This window comes from Catharus ustulatus, chromosome 23 (genome assembly GCF_009819885.2).
Source record: "Catharus ustulatus isolate bCatUst1 chromosome 23, bCatUst1.pri.v2, whole genome shotgun sequence".
NCBI lineage: Eukaryota > Metazoa > Chordata > Aves > Passeriformes > Turdidae > Catharus > Catharus ustulatus.
In genome coordinates, this window is record NC_046243.1 from 7,922,489 (window position 1) to 7,944,451 (window position 21,963).

Sequence of the window (21,963 nt, forward strand, 5' to 3'; positions counted from 1 at the left end):
TCTGGAGGGCTCCTGATGACTCAGGATGTGCTGGCTCTGGAGGGTTTTTAATGGAACATCTCCCATCTCACCTCAGATCAGCTTTGGGGCTCTGTTTCCCTCTCAGTGCCCTCCCAGATGGGATCTCTGGAGATCCTACAGTCTGGACAGGAGCCAGCAAGTGGGATTTATTTAGGGAAGGACATGTGGCACCACAGAGAAATGATAACCCAGGCAGAGTGAGAAGCAAGGCCGGGATTGGGTGGCTCCGGTCTCAGGAGCATGGGAGAGGCCAGGAAGTTTTGGCAAAAGGGCATTTGGGGCCTCTCTCGATCCTGGAGGCACCATTTGCCAGGGCAGGAGCTCATTCTGGGAGGATGAAGGATGTTCACGGTGGTGGAACAAGCTGTGGGGTGGTGGGGAGGGGACAGGTCACCGCTGGACCTCTGGGACAGCTTGTGGTGGCCCCACCATGAGCTCTTCCTCACCTTCCTCCTCCATCTCCTCTCTGCGAGCTTCACCAGGCAGGGGAAAAGCAGAGATTGCCTGGGAGGTACTTCCAGGCATTCCATCATGGGTAGGATTTCCATCCTGTAGTACCCTCAGTCCCAAATTCTCCAGGTTTGTGGAGCAAACCAACCTTCTGAAAAGTGAGGCTGGACTTGAGAATGAGATTTTATTGTCAAAACCCTTCCTATTCCTGGAAAAAAGAATGCCCAGAGAATCCAGGTGAGTCCCATTCCTCAGTGCAAAGGACTGGGAGAGCTTTTCTGGAACATCTCCAATTCAATCAACCAATACAGGAGAAAGGGAAACATTTTGAGAACTGGGGAGGAACTGGGTCCTGAGGCCATTGGGGTCTCTTGTAGAGTTACGGGGTTTTGCCTTCCTCTGTGTCCTTCCTCCATCCCCAGGGAGGCTCCTGGCTATGTTTGGGAATCTTCTCAGGAGGGAAATGATTTTGTAAACCAAGGAAGGGGGAAAATATCCATCAGTGAATCCTTTCAGTATTGGTGCCACTTGTTTCCCTTCAGTGCAAACAACAACCACCAGCTGTCCTTTTGCAGAGGATTTTTGTGTTTCCTTCCTAGTTTCAGGCAGAAAAGTGGAGAACTTCCCTTCCCTTTGCCTGAAACTCTGCCCCAAAGCAGTGAGAGCTCATGGGGGTGAGGTGCCAGCACAGGGTACAAGATCCAGCACTGAGCAGGCAGAGCCTCTCCCATGGTTGTTCTCACCACCCTCTGAGGGTGTTAGACCCAGAACCTTCAAAATCAGGGGGCTGGGTCTTTTTGGGACCTTGGCCATGGAGCTGTTCCTCTAGCACACCACTTCCCTGGAATGCTGTCCTGGTCATGCTGTGAAGTCCTGGGTGGCCAGGTTGAAGACGTTGCTCTCCATGGACCTTTGCCACTTGCCCCAGTTCCTCCTGATCTCAGCCTGGACCTGTACCAACCCCACGGGTGGTGCTGGCACCCAGAGACACAGGCAGCACCCAATAGAGGGAACTGGGGGGGCAGGGGGTGGGGGAACTGTCCCACATGTGGCTTTGGGGCATCCTCGGGGTGTCTCTGTGCCCGCTGTGGTGCCCAGGGTTGGGGTGGGGACACACACTCACCTCTCCGTTGAGGAAACAGTAGAGCAGAGCCACCAGGAAGCCCTGGAGAGGACAGGAAGAACAATCTCCAGCCAGAGGAAGGGGCTGGACCCCTCTGTGCTCATGTTCTCCCTGCCTTTACCTCCTCCCATGCCCCTGAGCCACCCAGGGCAGAGCAAGTCAATGCCAGGTTCTCCAGGCACAACCCTTGTGCCCTGCCCCAGGTGTTTGGGGGCACCCTCTCCCAAAAGAGGCCAAAGCCCCACATCCCAGGGGCTCCTGGTGGGATTTGGTGGGGCACCATGGGGACTTTTCCTGCCCATCTCACCTGGTAGGAGCCGAGAACCAGCTCGAAGTAGAGCCGGGCATCCACGCCCACGTGCTCGGGGAAGAGCGCGAACACCACGTAGTGCACCCCGAAGAGGGGGATGAGGAGCAGCGTGGACTTGGTTAACCTCCTGTGGAGAGTGAGAGGGGTCTGGGTGCTCCCACTGCCCCAGGAGACCTCCCCAAAATCTTGGTGTTAACCCCATGTAGGTTCTCTGTGAAAGGCAGTCCTTGGAGGCTCCTGAGGTCTCTGTGCTCCTCCAAGGAGGGTCCCTCTGCCCTGGGACCCCAGAGCCCAGAGCCCAGGGTGGGCACAGCCCTGTCCCCTTACATGTACTGCTGCTTGTGGGTTTTGCTGAGGTCTGGGCACCGGATCTTCTGTGCCAACATCCTGGTGACATTGAGGAAGATGAGGAAGTTCACCTGCCCCAGGAAGCCACATCTGAGGCTCTGCACAGCCCCTGGCTGGGTCCCCTGGCCATGTGGGACCCCTGGCTCTGGGGTGGGACTCTCAGGGAACACACTCACAAATATGGCCAGGAGGATGGGAGCCTTGATCACCCACCAGTACAGGCTGGAGTAGTCATCCCAGCACCTATGGGACAGGAGAGGTGGTTCTGGCACCCACTGGTTCCCAGCTGTCCCCCTGCCAGCCCCCAGACCCCTTTGCACCCCTCCTGCCATGGGACCCACCAGGAAACAAAAATAACATTTAAATAAAGTGCTGGCCCAGTCCTCCCCTCCTGAGCATCCCATAGCAAAGGTTCATTTTCCAGCACTTGGACTGGGACATGTGGCTGAGGGGTGTGGAGAAGGTCAAGGGGCTTCTGCTCCTACCCGTGGTCATCGTAGCGCAGCCTGGTGAGCACCCACACCCCGACTGTGACCATGGGGACACCTGCAAAGACAGGACACAGACAAGGATGGTCCCTCCAGTGCTCTGGGAAGCCCCTGTGCCACCCCTCTGTCCCTTGTCCCCAGAAACACGTGTCTAGCTCAGTTTTGGATGTGGCAGGAAGGTGACAACCTTCCCACCTTGTCCAGGAGAAGGAAATGGTGCCCACAGATGGTGCTGTGCCTGTGTCACCTCCTGGCCACCCTCCTGCCCCTGTGCTCTGACATCCCACCCAGGCACCTGGGATGGGTGTTCCCAGGAGGACCTGTCCTGGATCAGGCCCCACTTCCCCAGCAGCTCTGGGCTCTGGCAGGAGCAGGTGGGTGCCCACCAAGGCCGTGCAGGAGATGTTGGGGTGGGGACATGCTGGGAGCAGCCCTGGGGATCTCTGGCCAGGTGGGTCTCAGGTCAGGCCATTCCCAGGTGGTTCCTGTCTGTGGATGTCCGGGATGTCCCCAGGCTCACCCCAGCCGATGAGGATGTAGCCCCAGGTGTAGCTCCTGTCGCAGGTGAAGGTGAGCAGCAGCAGTGTCTGCAGATACAGCCCCTCCACCAGCAGCCAGTAGAAATTGGCCAGCACTGAGTACTGGAAGAAGGTGATGGCTGCTTTGCAGGTCACCTGCCAGGAGAGAAGGGGAATGGCTCAGGGTGCACTGCCCCTGTGTGCTGGGGGCACAGGGGATTGTCACCCCTAGCTCAGGGTGCATCACACCCTGTCCTAGGGCCACAAGGGGTTGTCAACCTCCCCATCCACAGGACTCCTGTGATGACCTTTCAGTGATGACCTTTCAGTGCAGCCCCAGGGACTCTGCCCCAGTTCCTCACATCACCTGCACCAGGTTCTGCCTGTGCCCCAACGAGGAGGTGACCATGGGCTGCTTTTGCTTTAAAAACCCAGTGGTTGTGTCCGTAGTGTTCTCAGTGTTGTATATTCACTCCGGGGTTCCTGTTTTAATTGAAAACCTCAAATCTGACAGTGGTGCTGGTGGAGCTGTGCTGAGCTTTAGCCCCACTGGGAACACCACTGGGGACACTTAGCTGAGGCCAGTGGCAGCTTTGAGGACAGAACTTTTTCCCTGCACAGAGGGAAATGCAGAAATGCTGAACCTCCCCAATGCTACCCATGACAGAGCTTCCTCCATCTCACAGCCTCTCTCTCTCCTCTTTGCAGTGATAAATCCACCTGGGTCCCACCAACCCCTTCCCAAAGAGCCCCTGCTGCTCTCCCTGCCCAATCCCAGGCTGGGATTTGGGATTACCGTGGACATCGTGCAGTGGTCAATGGACTCGTCCGAGAAGAGGACACTGTCCTTAATGAACACGGCAGTGCCTCGCAGGATGAAGGAGGTGAAGAAGTGGATGTGGATGGAATTCCTGGTGCAGTGCAGCTTCCTGCAGAAGGGAGAGATGGGCTGGGCCCAAACAGGGGCAGAGAAGGTGCTGTGGTGTCTCCTTCCCTGGCTGGAGCCCAGCCCATGGATCACTGCTGCTGATGGTCACAAAGCCCCAGAGAAGCTTTTCTGCTCTAAAATCAGGTAGAGCAGGGTTGTGCTGTGCTTAGGGCTTTTCAGGGACAAGGGAACATCCCAGAAACCTCTGGAGAGCCCAAATCTGCAGCACAGGGAGATCTACAAAGCCAGAGTTGGAGAGGGACACCAGGAAAGGACAGCACTGCCATTCCTCTCCTGCCTCCCCAGTTTTCCTGGTGGCAGGGGTGGGTCCTGGCTGCTCCAGGAGGGGACAGGCCAAGGGAAGCCATCCCTGCTGGGATTTACCCCGTGTCCCTGCAGCCCAGGGAGCAGGGGCAGCTCCCAGCCCTACCTGAAGCAGGAGAAGATGCCGATGGCCAGGAGCAGCGCTGCCAGCGACGTGGAGTAGCCGCAGGTGTAGAGCACCTTCATGGTGATAAAATGGCCTCTCTGGAAAGGACAGCACCAGCGGGGTGAGGGGACATGGACTGGGAAGTGCTGGACAAGCAGGGACAACCCCTCCCCCCCAAGGGTGGGATAACCCCAGGAGCACCTCTGTGGTTCTTTGCCCAGTGGGCAGTGTGGGGAGGGAGACATGGGACAAGGGACATGGGACATGGGATATGGGACATGGGATATGGGATATGGGATATGGGACATGGGATGGTTCTCCACAGCCCCAGGGGTCCCACATGCCTTGGCCTCGGTGTCGTTGTTGTTGCTGAGGGTCTCCAGCTGGCAGGAGCTGTGGTAGGGGGGGCTGGGGAGGCTCCAGCCCCACTCAGTGCAGTTCCTCTGGATCAGCCCTGCAGGACAAGGAGGGACCTCAGGGGAGCCATGGGTGTCCCCTTGGATGGCACCCCCAAACTAGCAGCCTGGAATAGACAGGGACAGCAGCGTGGTACCCAAGTGGCCTGGCTGTCCCATCACCCCCAGATCTCATTGCTCCTGCTGGATCCCATCTCTGCCCCTTCCCTCTCAGACCCTATCACTCCCTCCCAGATCCTACTGTTAGCCCATCCCTTCTGGATCCCATCACCCCCTCTGTATCCCATCACCCCCTCTGGATCCCATCACCCCCTCTGGATCCCATCACCCCCTCTGGATCCCATCACCCCCTCTGGATCCCATTGCATCCTCTGTCCCTGTGCCTAGAGCTTCCAGGAAAACTTTGGGCAGGGTGTGAAAACAAGCACAGATCCCTCCAGTGCAAGGGAATTGGGAATGAAGGCTATAAAAGTGTTCATTCATCCTGTGAGGGCTCCATCGAGCCTCTCCTGTTCCTGCCCCAAAGAAAACATTTCCCAACATTTTCCAAATTACTTCTGTCTGAGGAAGCACTGGAATGCTCTGGGTGGGAGCTCTCCTTCCCAGCCCTCCAAGAGGGATGGAGACAGCTTGGGAACATTGGGATGGTGTGGGGGAAAAGAGGACACCGAGCAGCAAGGGGACTGTTCTGGTGTCACCAGGATGGAGGATGAGGTCCCCAAGGGCTCCACCCACAGAGGGATGAAAGGATTTGGGTCCTGCTGTGGCAGTTCCCTGAATCTCTGCTTTTCCTGTCCCCTGCTTGGATTGCAGTTTGCACCGAGGACATTTGTTTTGGAAAGGCAGGAGCTGTGGGGCAGAGGGAAGGGCTGGGGTGGCACAAGGGTCCCTGGAGAGGTGGGTGGGTTCCATGGGATGAGCGATCCCCGCTGGATTCAGACCTTTGGACTTCTTGAAGACGTTCAGGATGTCGGGACAGGCGACAGCCCGGGACTGTCCAAGGGGCAGGGCGGGCCAGCAGCTCACTCCGTCCCAGTCCGTCGGGCAGCCTGGGGAGGGAGGGGACAGCGGTGACACTGGGAGGGGACGAGCGGCTGCCAGCACAGCCCCGGCCCCGCACGGGAGCGCCGCTGCTGCCCCCGATCCAGGGCCGGGCCCCCCAGGAACCGGGAGCATCCTGGCTCTGGTCCTGGAACATCCTCTCCTGGCACTGGGACCCCCTTTTAGAGCGGGACATGGGAGCTCCTGGGGCTGCTGACACCGACCTCCTGTGGGAATACCCTGGGCTGGGATTTGCCCGTGGCTCCTACAATGATGCAGATTTATGCTGGATTTTTGCACCTGGAGGCTCAGCTCGGGATGTGTCCCCAAGGACAGGAGGAAGTCATGCAAGGCTTGCTGCGAGGGATCAGCTTAAACAACTTTTGCTTCCCTATCCAGCACTGAGTTCCTGTTTAAATCATTCTCCAATGTTCTTGGGAATGAGCACGGCTGAGCAGACTCAGGGCCTGGAGGAATTCTTGATGCAGCAGCCCAGGATGGGACAAGGACATCCCATTCCAGGCCAGTTCCTGTCCCAGCACTGCTCCATCATTAACCTTGCAGATCCACATTATTCACCTGGAGCCACGTCCATTCCCAGCCAGGAAATGTGGAATTGGAGTCTGATGAGTTTGCTTTAATTTCAGCCTGGGGCTGTCAGTCCAGACAGAGAGGGATTTGCATCCATAATGCCAAAGTGGGGCTTGATTTTTGCTGTGGATGATCAGGGAAGTGAGCATGGAATTTGGATCATCACTGCGAGCACTCACTTCATTTCTTGGGATCGTGGAAGCAGAAAATCATGGAATGGTTTGGGTTGGAAGTGACATAAAAGCCCACCCAGTGCCACCCCTGCCATGGGCAGGGACACCTTCCACTGTCCCAGGCTGCTCCCAGCCCTGTCCAGCCTGGCCTTGGACACTGCCAGGGATCCAGGGGCAGCCACAGCTGCTCTGGGAATTCCATCCCAGCCCCTCCCCACTCTCCCAGACAGGAATTCCTTCCCAATATCCCATCCATCCCTGCCCTCTGGCACTGGAAGCCATTCCCTGTGTCCTGTCCCTCCATCCCTTGTCCCCAGTCCCTCTCCAGCTCTCCTGGAGCCCCTTTAGGCCCTGGAAGGGGCTCTGAGCTCTCCCTGGAGCTTCTCCTCTCCAGGTGAGCACCCCCAGCTCTCCCAGCCTGGCTCCAGAGGAGCCTTTGGAGCATCTCCAAGGCCTCCTCTGGAATCTGTAGCCCCCATAGTCCAGAGGATGCCATGGAAATGGTGCAAGGAAGAGCTCTGTCATGAGGAAAGGCTGGGAGAGCTGGGGGTGCTCACTTGGAGAGAAGGATCCAGGGAGAACTCAGAGCCCCTTCCAGGGCCTAAATGGGCTCCAGAAGAGCTGGAAAAAAAACTGGGACAAGGGACAGAGGGACAGGACACAAGGAGGGCAGGGATGGATGGGATACTAGGAAGGAATAAGTAGATCCCAGAGCCCTCCCACCCTGTCCATGGGATCTGAGCCTGTCCTCGAGTCACACTCCTCACAGTGGTGCAAACAGGGAAAGGGATGAATGCAGCTCAGGTGGGACAGGGGGCAGCAGGAAGCCCAGGATTAAATCCAGATTTTAATTATGCATTCCTCCTTCTCAGATATTTTCCCTGGAGTGAGATTTCCTTCCCCTTGGCCTGGCACAATTCAGGTTCACAAAATGGACCTTTTCCAATCAATTTGGCTTTGGCCTGCTAAGCTGAAGGATAAATGACATCTCTGCAGAGTTACTTAAGCAATTATGCACCTTCATATGCATTTATCGCTTAATTTTTCCACTGCTATGAGATTAAACCCCTGGAATGACACATTCCTTATTCTCCAGGCGACAATTTTTGCCCAGGATTTGGGCCATTCCACTTTTGGATGGAAACTGAGATGCAATTTTAAAAAGGATGTCTAAAAGCAGCACTTGAAAATTGGTTTTTCAACCAGTTAATTTGTTTAAAATCCCAGATATGTGAAAATTGAGTTGCTCGAAAAATGTTTGGCAGTAAAATTTACTGAATTAGGAAGAGGAGCAGATGTGAGATGTGACTCCACCGAGTGATCCTGGTACTGGTGGCCACAGCCCTGGTATTGGTGAATCAAGGGGCTCTGCCAGGAGCATGGACCAATTCAGCACTGCCATATTCCATGAATCCCTCCCTGTGGAGGTGAGAAATATCAGAGCCCCTTCCAGTGCCTAAAGGGGCTCCAGGAGAGCTGGAGAGGGACTGGGGACAAGGCATGGAGGGACAGGACACAGGGAATGGCTCCCACTGCCAGAGGGCAGGGATGGATGGGATATTGGGAAAGAATTGTTCCCTGGGAGGATGGGGAGGGGCTGGGATGGAATTCCCAGAGCAGCTGTGGCTGCCCCTGGATCCCTGGCAGTGCCCAAGGCCAGGCTGGACAGGGCTGGGAGCAGCCTGGGACAGTGGGAGGTGTCCCTGCCATGGTGGGGGAGGCACTGGATGGGCTTTAAGGTCCCTCCCACTCCCAACCATTCCATGATTCTCTACATCCACTAGGACTGAGTTCCCACTGTTGTTTGAGTTCCTCAATCCCCTCTATCCCATTCCAACAGCATTTTTGGGGCACTCCAGGGATTCTCCTTGACTGTTGCCTTGGTGCTGCTCTCCATTTCCCAGGAGATCCCTGCTTTTCCATGCCTGCTCTGCAGTCCCCTACCAAGGACCCCTCAGGAATTGCTCCCCTGCTCCCAAGGGAGCTGATCCCAGGCTCAGCCTCACCTCCTTGCCCAGGCAGAGCTGGTGTCTGGCTCTCACTCTGGATCCTCTCCAGACATTCCGCTTCTCGCCTCTGGAACTGGAGGACGACGGAGCAGTCGGGATGAGTCCCTCGCACCTTGGGGCAGGAGAATATGGAACTGTGCAATTGGGTTCATGGACTAGTGGAAATGGAATCATGGAGCTGGGTTGGAAGGGACCACAAAGCCCATCTTGTTCTCCCCCTGCCATGGCACAGACACCTCCCACTATCCCAGTGGGATGTGGGCACAGCAAACCCCACATCCCCAGCTTTGAAATTTGCCAGCAGAGGTGATGGAACACTAAGAGAATGTCCAGATCCCAAAAATGTGAGAGCTTTGGTGGCTCAGTGTGCAGGGATTGCATTGTCTAGGAATCCCAGCTTTGGGATTTGCCTCCTTGGCTCCCAGTGGAGAACCAGAAGGCTGAGGCTGAACTGAGAGCAGTCCAGGAACTGCCTGTCCATTCCCAAACATCCATTCCCAAGTGTCTGTGCCTCTTCCCAAGCATCCATGGCCATTGTCAAGCATCATATCTATCATCCAATCGCCCATTCCCAAGCATCCCTCAGCATCTGGATTCAGGGCTGTCTGGGACAGGGATCTGGGGCCAAAACCTGGGATTGGGTTGCTGATTGTTTTAGGTGAGGGGCCAGAGATGTAAAAGCTGGAGAAACTGAGGGATGAGGGTGGACCCTTGAAGCTTCCCAACAGAGGGTAAGAGTGGGATGTTGGAGCATCCCTTGGATGAGCCCTGCCCTGCTCTGCCCTGCTCTGCACTGTTCTGCACTGTTCTGCAGCCACTCCTCAAGGTTCCTTCACCTCCCTCAGGAGATTTTGTTTCCTTTTCCTGCTGAACAAGATTTCAAGGGAATTTCCAGCCTGGAAAAGGCATTTTAGGGATGGTGCTGGGCACAGCACCAGGAAGGCCCAGGAATTCTCCTCCTCCATCCTGCCAGTGATGCTGGACATGGATGGGGCAGAGGGGTTTCTCTCACCCTTTTTAGCTGCAGGGCTGCTGGGTTTGGTTTGTTATTTATGGCAGCAGGGCCAGGATGCTGAAGCAGAAACAGCGAATGTGCAGGGCTCTCTTCTGAGCTCCCTGCAGGGCAGGGAATTCCTGCTGTGCCTCAGTTTCCCCCCTGGCAAGGCCTGATGCCATCAGTCTCTAAAACCTTCCAAGCCTCCAGGGCTCCCACAGCCCAGCTTCCCTTTCCCTTTCCCTTTCCCTTTCCCTTTCCCTTTCCCTTTCCCTTTCCCCCAGGGCAGCCTGACCAGCTCACTCCCTCCAGCAGCACAGCCCCGCCACGTCCCCTCCATTCCTGCAGGGATTTGGTGCCATTCCCGTGGCTCTGGCCTGGGGTGGAGATCACCCACAGCTGTTCTTGTCCCCTGCATCCCTCAGCCATCCCAATCCTTGTGCCTGTGGATTCTCCCCAGGGAGTTCAGGGCTCCTTCAAGGTTGTAGGGCACTGGCTGATGTAGGATGGAGTATTCATTCCATAAGATTCGACCTGGGGGGTCCCTGAGCGCTGCCCACTCCTACAGGGCCCCAGCACCACCCTTGTCACCACATTGTCCCCAGGAGCTGTGGGAAAGTCCCCAAGGAGGGCTCTCAGGGCAATCCCTGGGTTGGGAGCACAACAGATGGGGATGGGATGGGATGGGATGGGATGGGATGGGATGGGATGGGATGGGATGGGATGGGATGGGATGGGATGGGATGGGATGGGATGGGATGGGATGGGATGGGATGGGAGGCGCAGCCCCCACCCTGAGCAGGAGGATCCTTCACTGCTCCGGGACCTTGGGGTGGCTGGCATGGGGGAACCGCCAGTGCCCCCCACCCTGTCCCCGTGTTGTCCCCAGGGCCACTCACCTGAAGCGTGGGGAGGAGCAGCAGCAGCAGCAGCAGCAGCAAGCGGGGTCGGGCCAGCTGCCAGGGTCCCCCAGGGATCCCCAGTGGGGTCCCGGTTCTGTCCCCGAGGGGCTGGGGACAGCCCAGCTCCTCCTTCATGACCCGGGGCTCCGGGGGTGCCCCAGCACCTTCCTGCCCACTCCCCTCTGCCTTTCCCAGCCCTGTCCTGCCCCGTGTCCCTCAGGACCCTTCCTTGCCGCGGGTCTCGGTGCCGCCGGGTGTCTCCGGCCCCTGCCGGTGTCCCCCCGCTGTGGCTGTCCCCGGCGCCGCTGGCTCGGTCTCTCCGCCAGCCTGGATGTCACCGCTCCGGGATCTGGACCCGCAGGCTCCTCCCTCCCCCTCCTGCCCACGGACGGAGCTCTCCCTGCGGTTGGACGGAGCAGCTCGGGAGGGACCCCCTGGCTGGCACTGCCCCCAGCACTCACCGGCGGCTCGGGACCCCCAGCCGGGCCCAGGGGTGCAGAGCGGGGACCCCGAGCCCTTCCCGGCTCCTTGGGGGCCGCCGGGCTGGAGGAAGGCTCTGGGACGGGGCGGCGCAGCCGGGATGGGATGCGGGGTGCCGAGGGTCAGGGACAGGGGCGCTCCCTCCAGCGCTGCCCCAGCAGCGGCAGTGCTGTCCCTGCCCTGGTCCCTGGCCCCATCCTGCCTCTCCTCCCTGGGACGCCCCCGAACCCCTCCCCAGTATTTTCCTCCTGCCCAGAAACTCCTGGTATGGGTTCGGGGTGTGTGACAGCCCCACCCCCTCTTCAAACTGACCCCAGCTCTGCCCAGCCCTGGGGCTGGGATCGCGATTTTGGTGTTTAATTGTGTGCTGGATGTTGTCACCTCGGTGCCAGAGCAGAGCAGGGAAGGTTTGGGGGACCCCAGGAACAACCTGGGACGGACACAGAGCAGGGAACACCTGGAGCTGCATTCCTGCCTCTCCCCCAAGGATGGGGCTGCCCTTGGATCCAGACCCCCAAGCATCACCTAGACTCTTCTTGCAGAAAAAAATAAAAATAAGTATCTGTAAATATAGGAATTTGTATAAAATCGATATAAATATGTATTATGGATATGTAAAATAAATGCACTTATACAATTCTCCCAGCTAGAAAGTCCCGTCCCTCTCAGCAAGGGAAATCTTGACTCAAACGTCACCATTTTAATTATTTTAGTAATGGGACCTCCAATTCTGGGGAGACTTTAGGGGTCCCATCCCCAATTTTGGAAAGATTATGAGGGAATTACTCTGGTTCCCACCCCTATTTTTGGGGAAAATTCTGCGGATCTCAGGGGTTTCAACCCAAACTTTAGTGGATGCTTTAGGGATCCTATCTCCAGTGTTGGGGGGGTCTCTGTGGGTCCTATCCCAAATTTTGGGGAGCCTTTTGGGGGTTTCTGGGGATCCCTCCCCAATATTAGCAGAGATGTTTAGGGATCCCATTCCCAGGTTTTGGGGAGTCTCTGGGAGTCCCATCCCCAGTTTTGGAGGGGGTCTCATTAAGAAGTTCTCTGTAAATGAGATCACCCTAAAGAACGCGGATGAAAGAACTGGGTCCGCAATACATCCGAGCCCTCGTTTCCCGTAATGAGGAGGCAAAGGCTGAGCCCGGGGTTATGTTGACACCAAAGCTGCCGAGGCCGGGCCAGGCTCATTAACATCTGAAATGGAACCGCCCAAATTAATAATTTAATTTTCCAGCAGCCCATAAACCCTTGGGATGGAGCCTAAAGCCCGAATGAAACCGTCCCTGCTGGAAGAGCCCCACGCCCCCCTTGGGCTGCTTTGGGGGATGGGGGTGCGCCAGGTGTCCCCACAAAGTCGGGTGTCCCCACAAAGCCAGCTGTCCCCACAAAGCCAGCTGTCCCCACATAGCCGGGTGTCCCCACAAAGCCAGGTGTTCCCACAAAGCCAGCTGTCCCCACATAGCCGGGTGTCCCCACAAAGCCAGGTGTCCCCACAAAGCCGGGTGTCCCCACAAAGCCAGCTGTCCCCACAAAGCCAGGTGTTCCCACAAAGCCAGCTGTCCCCACAAAGCCAGGTGTCCCCACAAAGCCAGCTGTCCCCACAAAGCCAGGTGTCCCCACAAAGCCAGCTGTCCCCACAGGGCCAATTTGGTGCCATCTCGTGGCAAACGGGCTGCGGGCTGTGTCCCCAGGTTGGGCTGGTTGGAAAGCCGGAGGAAATCGGGGAAGCATGGCTGTGGGATGGGAACCCCTGTCCCTTTTCCCAGCAGGGAGAGTCCCGGGGGTCCCTCGGGTGATTCTCTCCCCCCACACATTCCCGAGCTGCTCCCGATCCAGCGAGGAGGAGCTGGCACAGGCGATGGTGGCCTGACCTCCTTCCCGGTGTGGGGTGACCTGCCCAGCCCTGCTGGCCTTGGGCCACTGACCCCTTTGGCTGGGGCAAGAGGCAAAGAAATGAGAACAAACTCTCTGGATTGCAAATCCCGGACCCAAACGCAGCCCCGCTCTGGGGTCCCATGGAGGGTCCCGTATGGGGCGGCGGTGCCCACTCATGTGGCACTGACAGCGGCAGTGGTGACAGGTGGAGGGGACAGGACAGGACAGGACAGGACAGGAGGATTTGCCTCGGGCACACGGCTCTGGTGTGGCAGCACGGCTCCGGTGAGGGGAAAGGCGATTGTGTCCCCGCCGTGGCCCCAGGGAATGTCCCCAGAGGATGGCCCGAAGCCGCGGGCGTTCCCAGCGATCCCGCCAGGAGCTGGGGATGATTCAGCCGTTTCCAAAGCAAAGGAAGTCACTGACAGGACTCTTCCTGCAGGTGACAAATGCTCATTTAGGGAGGGCTGGGATCACCAGGGATGCAGCCAGGTGGGGTCCCCGCCCCAGCTGCCTCTTCCTGGATTTTGGGCTCCGTGGAAGGAAACAAACCTGGGAAGGGAAATTAGGAGGAAGAGGAATCCTCGATGGATGGATGGCAGCTTGGGGACGATGAAGATCAAAGCACTGGCAGTGTGAGACCTCCTGGAAAGGGGATTTTTTGTAGTTCTCGTTCAAAATGAGGAGCTCAAATCCATTCACAGCTCTGGGCACAGAGAGCGTCCCCAGAGGTGTGTCCTGAGTGCCTGGATGTGACAGCGTGGGCAGCCCAGGGGACAGCAGCTCCCACACTGCCACCCCAGAGCTTGGGTTTGACCCCGTGTGCAGTGACAAACTGCTCTAGGACTGGTTTTGGAGCCCCTGGAGACAGCAGGAGCTGGGGGGATGTGTTGCCTCAGCGGTGCTTTCTTCATCTCCCTCGAGTCTTGGGCAAGGCTGCTGATCCTGCCAGGGTTTCCTCACTTTGGGAATCTCTCTGGCTCCTCTTGGTCTCCCAGGAAGTGGCACAAGGGATGTGCTGGCACCTCCAGGGCAGCTCAGGGCTCAATTCCTCACCTTCCTGGTGCTCCCGGTCTGACCTGCCACCATGCCCTGCCTGCCTCTGTTCTGATTTTTTAACAAAGTTGGTTGATGTCCCACAGAGAGGAGCTGGATCCCATTGATCCCATTCCAGGAGCTGGAGCAGCACCCACAGCACCCACAGCCCAAGGGGTGGCAGAAGGGTCCTGTCCCTCTTGGTCCCCAGGGACTGACCCCATTCCAAGGCCCTGGTCCTGAAAAGCAAAATTCCTGGTGCAAAGCACAGCTCCTGGGACTCATCCTGTGCCTGAGCAGGGACAGAGCTGAGATCCCGGCCCTGGGCTGGGTGCAGGGGAGAGATTTTTAGGGTTTCCAGAAGAAATCCCGGAGTTGCTGTAAGAGAGGGGCTCCAGAGCTTCCAAAGGGAGAAAAACCTCTGCTGGGCATCCTCAGGGTGTCCTTGGCACTGGGTGGCTCTTCCAGGGATCCCTCTGATGGGATCCATCCCCATCAGAGCTGGAGAATTCTCTGATCTCTCCTGGGTTTTCCCAGTGGATGTTTTATGTGTCCCCACCAAACACTCCAAGGTGGGAACACAAACCAGTCCAGGGCTGTCACCTCTCCCAATGCGGGTGAGTCAGATGGGGGGGGGCAGCAGAGGTGGCACCTCCAGCTGGGGCATCATTCCTACTTAGGGAAGGTGACCTGGGCAGTGTCCTGGGGACAGCACAGCCACAGCTGGCACTTCCCTGTCCCCAGGCTCTGCTGTCCTGGCCAGTTCTTGTCCTGCCACTCAGGCCCCTCTGGCCATGGATCCTCCTGCTCCTCCAAGGGGCCAGGAGTGCTCCTGTCCCAGGATGGTCCCCACCCTGCCCTGCCCTGCCCTGCCCTAATTCTGTGACCCTGGGCTTTGAAGAGGTTTAGGAGTTGGGCTGATAGCATGTTCTGGGGGAACTGAAAAGGGACAGGGGACAGGGGACAAGGAACAGGGGACAAGCTGGAGCCAGGCACAGCCCAGAGCTGAGCCTGGTCTAAGCCCTGCCCTGCTGCACAACACACTTGTGCTTGCTTTGGCTCAAGAAAACTTCCCAAATTCCCTCCTTCTCCTTCTCCTTCTCCTTCTCCTTCTCCTTCTCCTTCTCCTTCTCCTTCTCCTTCTCCTTCTCCTTCTCCTTCTCCTTCTCCTTCTCCTTCTCCTTCTCCTTCTCCTTCCTCTCCTCTCTCAGTAATGATCCCCCCAGAGGGGCTCAGGCTGCCGTGGGGGGCTGAGGACATTCAGAGCACATCCCTGTCACCCTTCATGTCCCACCCCTGGCACGAGGCTCCCTTAGACTCCTCACCCTCACCCCGGTGCTTGAATCCCTCCTAAGGGGAGGTAAGATCAGGATCAGCCCAGCCAGGCTCTGCCAAAACAGGCAGGAAGCAGCACAGTAATTAAACGGACAAATAATGGGAATTTAGAATTTTAACAAAAGGCAGAAAAGCAATCCAGAGGGGGTCGGAAAAATTAGGAACACAGAGAAAAATTCAATCAAGCAGAAAATAGCCCGGACTGGAGCCAAGGGCTGGGGGCTGAGGCAGCCAGGCTCGGAGCCCGGGGGAGGATTTGGGGGAGGGGCTCTGGTGCCTTCCTGGGGCAGAACGAGAGGATTGGGAGAGATCTGTTCCCGAGAGGAGCTGGCCGCGGGCTGAAACCTTGGGAAAAGTTCCCAGCTCTGCGCTGGGGCACGGTGGATCTGGGATGTGATATCCATGGAAATCTCCCAGAGGAGCGGCTTGGGCAGGGCGGCTGGGGGGGTGGGAGAGGTGTCTGGGGCTGGGGGCTGGGGTCGGTTGGGGTCTCTGGGGGCACAGGGTGGATTTTGCCGGAGTTTTTTTGGGAGTTTCGTGCAGACTCCCCGTCCCCAGGATTTCCTGAGATGAGCGGGGACACGCTGAGCTCTCTGCCAGGGGGAAAGCAGGAGCTGGTTGTGCTCTGCTGGGCACAAATCCCCTTGGGAATATCCTGAGAAGGACCCGTGGCAGGGGTCTCTGGGGCTCCCATCCCAAATACTGGGGAGATTTTGGGGGGGGGGGGTTTCTGTGTTTCCTACTCCCAATTTTGGGAAGACTTTTGGAGGTATCTAGGGTTTCTACCCAAATTTTAGGGAAGACCTTTGGTACCCATCCCAGTTTTGTGGAGATTTTGAACAGGGTTCTGTGGTTCCTATCCTAAATTTTTTGGGGGGGGTGGGGTGGGGTTGGCGGTTTCTGAGGGTCTCATCCCAAATTTTGGGGAGGCTCCAGCAGCAGTGTGGAGCCAGGCTCTGCTGCCAGCGCTCCCTGCTCATTCCCAGGTTTCCATGGGGAATGCCGGGGTTGGTAACTGCATCCATGGGGATGCGGTGCAGGGGGCTGGGACACCCGTGGCACCTGGCACGGTGACATGGACATCCCGGGGTGGCACCGAGGCTGGGGACATTCTGGGGACAAGCCCTCAGGTCACACTGAGGCTGTGACATCCTGGGGTGGCACTGGGGCTGAGTGATATCACAGGGACCATCCCCAGTTTTGGGGAGACTTTTGAGGGTGCCAACCCATTTTTTTGGGGGATCTCTGGGGGTCCCATCCCCAACAGTGGGGAGATTTTAGGGGTGCCATCCCAAATTTTTGGGAGACTTTTGGGCATTTCTAGGAGTCCCATCTCCCAGTATTAGGGGAGATGTTTATGATCCCATCCCAATTTTTACAGGGATTTCTGGAGGTCCCATCCCTAATTTTGGGGAGACTTTGAGTGTCCCTTCTCCAGTTCTGGAGAGATTTTGAGGAGGTTTCTGTGGTTCCTAACCCCAATTCTAGTCGAGAATTTTGGAGGTCTCTGGGGTTGCCACCCAAATTTTAGGGAGGACTCTAGGGGTCCCATCCCCAGTTTTTGGGAGACTTCATTAATCCGATGTCCCTCCCATTCCCTAATGAGGCTCAGATCCCATGAACTGCTCCTTTCACCCCCTCCTCAGGACACACGGGTCGGGGACACGTCCCAGCTGCGTGGGGACACACGAACACCCCAGCCAAGTACCACAGGAGCTTTCCCGGGAATTTCCTGCCGGGAAAACCAGCCCGGGGACATTCCTGGCGCGGCTGAGCCTCCCTCCGGGCAGGGTTTGTTTCCCCGGGAGCCCTGGAGACCATCCCGGCTCCTGCGGCAGCTCCGCTCCCCGAGCCATGAACGGGGGAGCGCCCGGGGACCCCCCAGCAGGGACCTTCCTTGTCCCGCGCAGGGTGAGCCCCGGAGCGCCTCTGCCTCTGGATTTAGGGGATTAGGGTGGAGATGGGATGGGGCGGGAGGGGAGAGGGGTTGGGGTCGGTGGTTTGGGTGCGCACCGGGGGGGTTTGCAAAGGCCTCCGGCGCCCTGCAGACCCCGAAAGGCCATCCCTGCACGGGGACGTGTCCCCAGAGCTGGGGACGCTGCAGGGCTGGAACCCATCCAGGATGGGAGGGCAGTGTCCCTTGAAAAAACAGGGGAAGCGTCCATTCCCTTCTCCAGTCCTGCTTCCCCCGGGCCACCGGCTCCTCCTGCCACCACCCTCGTGTCCCCTCTGTCGCCTCCTGCCCCGCTGCCAGGACGCTGAATTAACCCGGCACTGCCCAATCAATCCCGTCCTTTTCCTTCCCCTCCTGCCTTGCAGCTTGGCGCCGTGGGATCGCCGCCCGGAGCCGTCCCGGTGTCCCGGCCGCCGGTGTTGATCCTGCAGCAGCTCCCCGGGCCCCCCGCGGCACCGCCGCCCGTGCGGGGAGGTGCGTGCGGGCAGAGCTGCGAGAGGCAGCGCTAAACCCGGCTGGGCTTCAGCCGCTCCTTCTCCCCGGCCTTTTCCAGGGTGAGAGGCAGGGGGCTGAGCTAGGCTCAGGAATGTCCATCCTGTCCTTGGATGGATGTCCAAGGAGCTCCCACGGACCAGTTGGGGGCTATGGGTTTATTTTTATTTTTATTTTTATTTTTATTTTTATTTTTATTTTTATTTTTATTTATTTAGATTTACCAGTTTTTGTTCTCCAAAACCCATTTCCTGTGGGTATCTCCAGGGAAAGCCATGATGCCATGGGCTCCTTGGAATTGCGAGGTGGGATTGAGTGGGATTGGAACCTTGGGCTGGGCCACTGTCCAAAGGGGCTTCACCCAACCTCGTGCCCCCAAGCTGCAGCAATCCGGGCTGGGGGGACTGGCAGCAGGGCCAGGGGGCTGTGGTCACTGGGGACAGCAGGGACGAGGGGCTGTGGTCACTGGGGACAGCAGGGACGAGGGGCTGTGGTCACTGGGGACAGCAAGGACGAGGGGCTGTGGTCACCAGGGACACACCACAGGCAAAGTCACCTCCCAGGGAGGGGGAAGGTGGAGCTGTCTTTAAAAATCTGGAGAGGAAAAAGGATGCTGAAAAATCAGAGTGGAAAGGAAAAGAGACCCAGCCTGGGCCCCGTGGGATGGGTGGGACCCATTCAGAGCTTCCACTCTGTGTCCCAGCCCTGGTTCAATTCCTGGGGTGCTCCCTGCTCCTGGATCCAGCTCAGCAGAGCCCCAGGATGTGCTGGGATGATCCTGGATGGAGGCACAGCCACCTCCTGGTGTTCTGGGAGCCCAGCCTGGCAGCTCTGGAGCCTTTGGGGACCTGGAACATGGGGTACGGGGTGGTCCAAACCCATTTTTACTCCAGGTCATGGAACCAGGGTATCCCAGAATGGTTTGGACTGGAAGGGACATTAAGGATTGCCCAGTGCCACCCCTGCCCTGGCAGGGATACCTTCCACTGTCCCAGGCTGCTCCAAGCCCTGTCCAGCCTGGCCTTGGACACTTCCAGGGCAGCCACAGCTGCTCTGGGTGGGTGAAGCCAGCAGGATCTCAGGGGAATCCAGCAGTTTATGGGAATTTTCTGTGGGAATTTCACACCTGCAGAAAATGGGGATTTTTTTGGGGATGCAGAGCCTCAGCATCCTTCCCCAGTGTGGTGATCCAGCCAGAGGAACAGGAACACTGCCCTGGACCCAGCTCCTTGTGTGGAGCCAGGTGAGGGCTGAGGAGGCACTGAGCATCCCCACCCTGCTCTTCACCTGGATTCAGCTCCCAGGAGCGGGATGGGGATCCATGGTGCAGCCCCAGCTACTGCCCTTGCAGGGCTCAGAGCCCCTGTGCACAGAGCAGAGCTGACCCTGGTGTGCTCTGGGCCACCCCAAGGACGCTGTCTCTGCCAGCTGGTGCCAGGGCAGGTGCTGCCCAAGCCTCTGAGCACTTCCAGGGTTGGAGAAATTCTCCCCAGAATGAGTGGAAAGTCTGGTGCCTCCGTCCCCGGTAATCACCCCTTGTGAGCCAGCCCAGATGCTCGGTCACATTTGCCGGGAAGAAAAGGCTCAAATATGGCAATTTTCAAGTTTTATCCGAGCAAAATAATTTTTAAACACCACACAGGGCTTCCAAACCGGGATGGGGGAAATCTGGCTTTGCTCCCACTGCTTGGGAACAGGGAGGAGCCTTGTGGCCGCCCCATCCCAGGCACTCATCCCAGGCTGTGCTCCTCCTGCTCTCCATCTGCTCCCTTGCTGACGCAGAATCTCCAATTCTCTGGCAGATTTGATGGAGTTGATGCTGATTCAAACCTCCCAAATGCACCAGCTGCTGATGCACGGCCTGGCCATGGCAGCTCTGATGCCCCTCGGTGTGGGGCCAGCCCCAGCCCCTGCCCAGGTGAGGCTCAGAGGGGCTGGGTGAGCAAAGGGACCAAAGAGGGGGCAGAGGGACCTTCTCAGGGCTGTTCAGGAGAGCAGGATCCCCACATCCCGCTTTGGAACCCTCTGGGTGCAGCACCTGGATGGTCCCAGCTCAGCTCGGAGCAGCCCCTTGGGGTTTTGGTGCTCTCTGAGGTGGTTTGAAGCCCAGCTCTGACAGCTCAGAACGCATCCAAGCCCGTAGGCAGAGGTTTAGCCCAGCTGGGAAGAGCCAAGACCTTCTGGAAGCACAGCCCAGTCAGGCAGGAAGGCTCTGCAGGGGCTGCCACTTAAAAATCCATCTCGAACCAAAACCATATGAAACATTTCATCTCCTTGTGGGGAACAGTGCTGCTTTTGGGGCAGGGCCGGGCTCGCTGCCAGCTGGCACCTCCTGGCACTCACCCCCCACCCTGGCCAGCACTGGACCCTGCCTGCTCAAACGGCTCTCAGACAGATCAAAGGGGCTCTTCCCACGGGGTTTTGGTCGCATCTGTGGGGCTGCCACCCCCCCGTGTCCCCAGCAGCTGCGTTCCCACGCTGCTGACCCGGGGCTGTGTGTGGGACCGAGCCCACCCAGCAGGAGCAGCCGGGGGCGATCCCTGGGAATCGGCGCTTCAGGAGCTCCGGAGCCCGGCCCAGCCCTGTCCCTGTCCGTGTCCCTGTCCGTGTCCCTGTCCCTCCCCGCAGGCGCTGGCAGGACCTTCGCAGGGCGAGGAGGAAGAGGAGGCCGTGGTTTTCCACCATCACTACGTGCCCTGGCCCGCGCCCGGCCCGGTGCCCGTGCGGTTCCTGCGCTCCTCGCCTGGGGACGAGGGGTGAGTGCCGGGGATGGAGCTCGGTGCCACCTCGGTGTGACAGCCCCTCGTGTGACAGCTCCTCCAGCCGCAGCCGGGCCTCGAGGGACACCTCCAACCCATCCCTTACCTGTGCTCGCTCCTCTCCCGCAGAGCTGTGCCCCCCCCGCCGCCCCCCAGTGCCACCGGGACTGTGGGACCCGGCGTGCCCCCGGCAGCGGGTAAGGACACCTGGGGAACATTGTCCCATGGCCCCGACAGGGACAGCCTTCCCTCGAGCTTCCACCATCCTACTCTGAGCTTCCCTGCTCCCTGTGTCCATCTGGGGCTCAATCCCTGTCACCCCTCTTGTCCCCGCAGAGTTCTACAGCATGGAGCGGGGGCTGTGAGCTCTGCCCCCCGAAGATCCCAAAGATCCCGCACGGATGTTCCACGATTCCCACTCTCGTTTTGGGGTGGTTTCCCCGCTGTGACCCCCCCCAGGGCAGGGGTGTCACAGCACTGTCACCAGCCCCAGTGACACCCCCGAACCCAGCTGGGCACCGCGCCCCTGCCCGGGTGGCAGAGGCTGTGCTGTGTCCCCTGGTGGGGACAGGGGGATGTCCCCAGCCCAGGTGGTCCCAGCCTTCATTAGTCCCTCCAGCTCTCAATGCAGCATTGCCTGTAATTAATTTCTTTGTTAAGAGAGCGCCCTGCTGTCTCTAATTAAGCATCTGTAATTACATGGGCTAGTGGCTCCGTGCCTGAGTGCAGGGGCTCCCTCGGGGGTGGGGTGGGTCTGTCAGTGCCTGGAGGGGCCGGGGTGATGGGGGAGGGTCTGTCAGAGCCTGGCGATGCTGATGGGGGGTGTCTGTCAGAGCCTGTGGGGTGAGGGGGTGCTGGGGCTAATGCTGGAAGCTCCAGAGTGGGATCTCCTGCTGAGCACAGGCAGAGCTGGAGCTTTGTGCAGACGTGGCTGGGAGAGCAGCCTGGAAGAGGGAGATCATGGAATCACAGTTTCCCAGGATTCACCGACCCGTCTGCTGCCCAGGAAGCAGGAGGAAGTGGGGGGTGAAAGCTTTTGGGTGGTGGGAGCTGTCCCCTGCCCGTGTCACTCCCCAGCCCCACGGAGGAGTGCCAGCCCTGCTGTGCCCGTGGGGGGTTCCAAGCTTGTCCCTGCCAGAGCTCCTGGCACGACACCTCAGGGCTGGTGGTCTGGAGCTCTGAGGATGCAGAGAGGCACCTTAAACCCCCTCCTTGGACTGCCCTGCCTCTCCTCTGCCCAGTGGAAGGCAGGATTTATCTTCCCGTGCTCTGGAATGGGCAGATC

The 21,963-nt window shown here is 58.5% G+C and overlaps 2 protein-coding genes across 6 annotated transcripts; one reads left to right on the forward strand and one right to left on the reverse strand.

Annotated features, from left to right (window-relative positions):
• Positions 1-614: 614 nt before the first annotated feature.
• LOC117006241 (vasoactive intestinal polypeptide receptor 1-like) lies at positions 615-11,111 on the reverse strand. Of its 4 annotated transcripts, XM_033078614.2 has the most exons (13): positions 10,740-11,111; positions 8,844-8,958; positions 5,974-6,081; positions 4,961-5,070; positions 4,617-4,714; positions 4,055-4,187; positions 3,261-3,414; positions 2,738-2,798; positions 2,429-2,495; positions 2,232-2,323; positions 1,902-2,031; positions 1,595-1,636; positions 615-1,422 (listed from the first exon to the last, which is right to left on the reverse strand). In XM_033078614.2, the coding sequence occupies exons 1-13, from the start codon at positions 10,875-10,877 to the stop codon at positions 1,330-1,332; spliced, it is 1,341 nt and encodes a 446-aa protein (XP_032934505.1). In that variant the 5' UTR covers positions 10,878-11,111; the 3' UTR covers positions 615-1,329. The 4 variants fall into 4 exon arrangements, with proteins under 4 accessions (XP_032934505.1, XP_032934504.1, XP_032934506.1 ...); XM_033078613.1 differs by having other exon boundaries at positions 1,330-1,636; XM_033078615.1 differs by lacking the exon at positions 5,974-6,081 and having other exon boundaries at positions 1,330-1,636.
• A 5,281-nt stretch (positions 11,112-16,392) lies between these two features.
• PRR29 (proline rich 29) lies at positions 16,393-21,381 on the forward strand. 2 transcript variants are annotated; one of them, XM_033079207.1, is made up of 6 exons: positions 16,393-17,384; positions 17,793-17,981; positions 19,722-19,837; positions 20,548-20,675; positions 20,808-20,875; positions 21,015-21,381. In XM_033079207.1, exons 1-6 carry the CDS (start codon positions 17,075-17,077, stop codon positions 21,041-21,043), a joined length of 840 nt encoding a protein of 279 aa, XP_032935098.1. In that variant the 5' UTR covers positions 16,393-17,074; the 3' UTR covers positions 21,044-21,381. The 2 variants fall into 2 exon arrangements, with proteins under 2 accessions (XP_032935098.1, XP_032935099.1); XM_033079208.1 differs by lacking the exon at positions 17,793-17,981.
• Positions 21,382-21,963: the final 582 nt, after the last annotated feature.

Coding starts and splice junctions, on each gene's coding strand:
- PRR29 (XM_033079207.1), top strand. CDS start 17,075: ATGAGGCTCAGATCCCATGAACTGCTCCTTTCACCCCCTCCTCAGGAC. Junction 17,982..19,721: donor TCTCCCCGGCCTTTTCCAGG/GTGAGAGGCAGG, acceptor ATTCTCTGGCAG/ATTTGATGGAGTTGATGCTG. Junction 20,876..21,014: donor CGGCGTGCCCCCGGCAGCGG/GTAAGGACACCT, acceptor TTGTCCCCGCAG/AGTTCTACAGCATGGAGCGG.
- LOC117006241 (XM_033078613.1), bottom strand. CDS start 10,877: ATGAAGGAGGAGCTGGGCTGTCCCCAGCCCCTCGGGGACAGAACCGGG. Junction 8,959..10,739: donor TGCTCCTCCCCACGCTTCAG/GTGAGTGGCCCT, acceptor TCCTGCCCCAAG/GTGCGAGGGACTCATCCCGA. Junction 2,799..3,260: donor CTACATCCTCATCGGCTGGG/GTGAGCCTGGGG, acceptor CTGTCTTTGCAG/GTGTCCCCATGGTCACAGTC.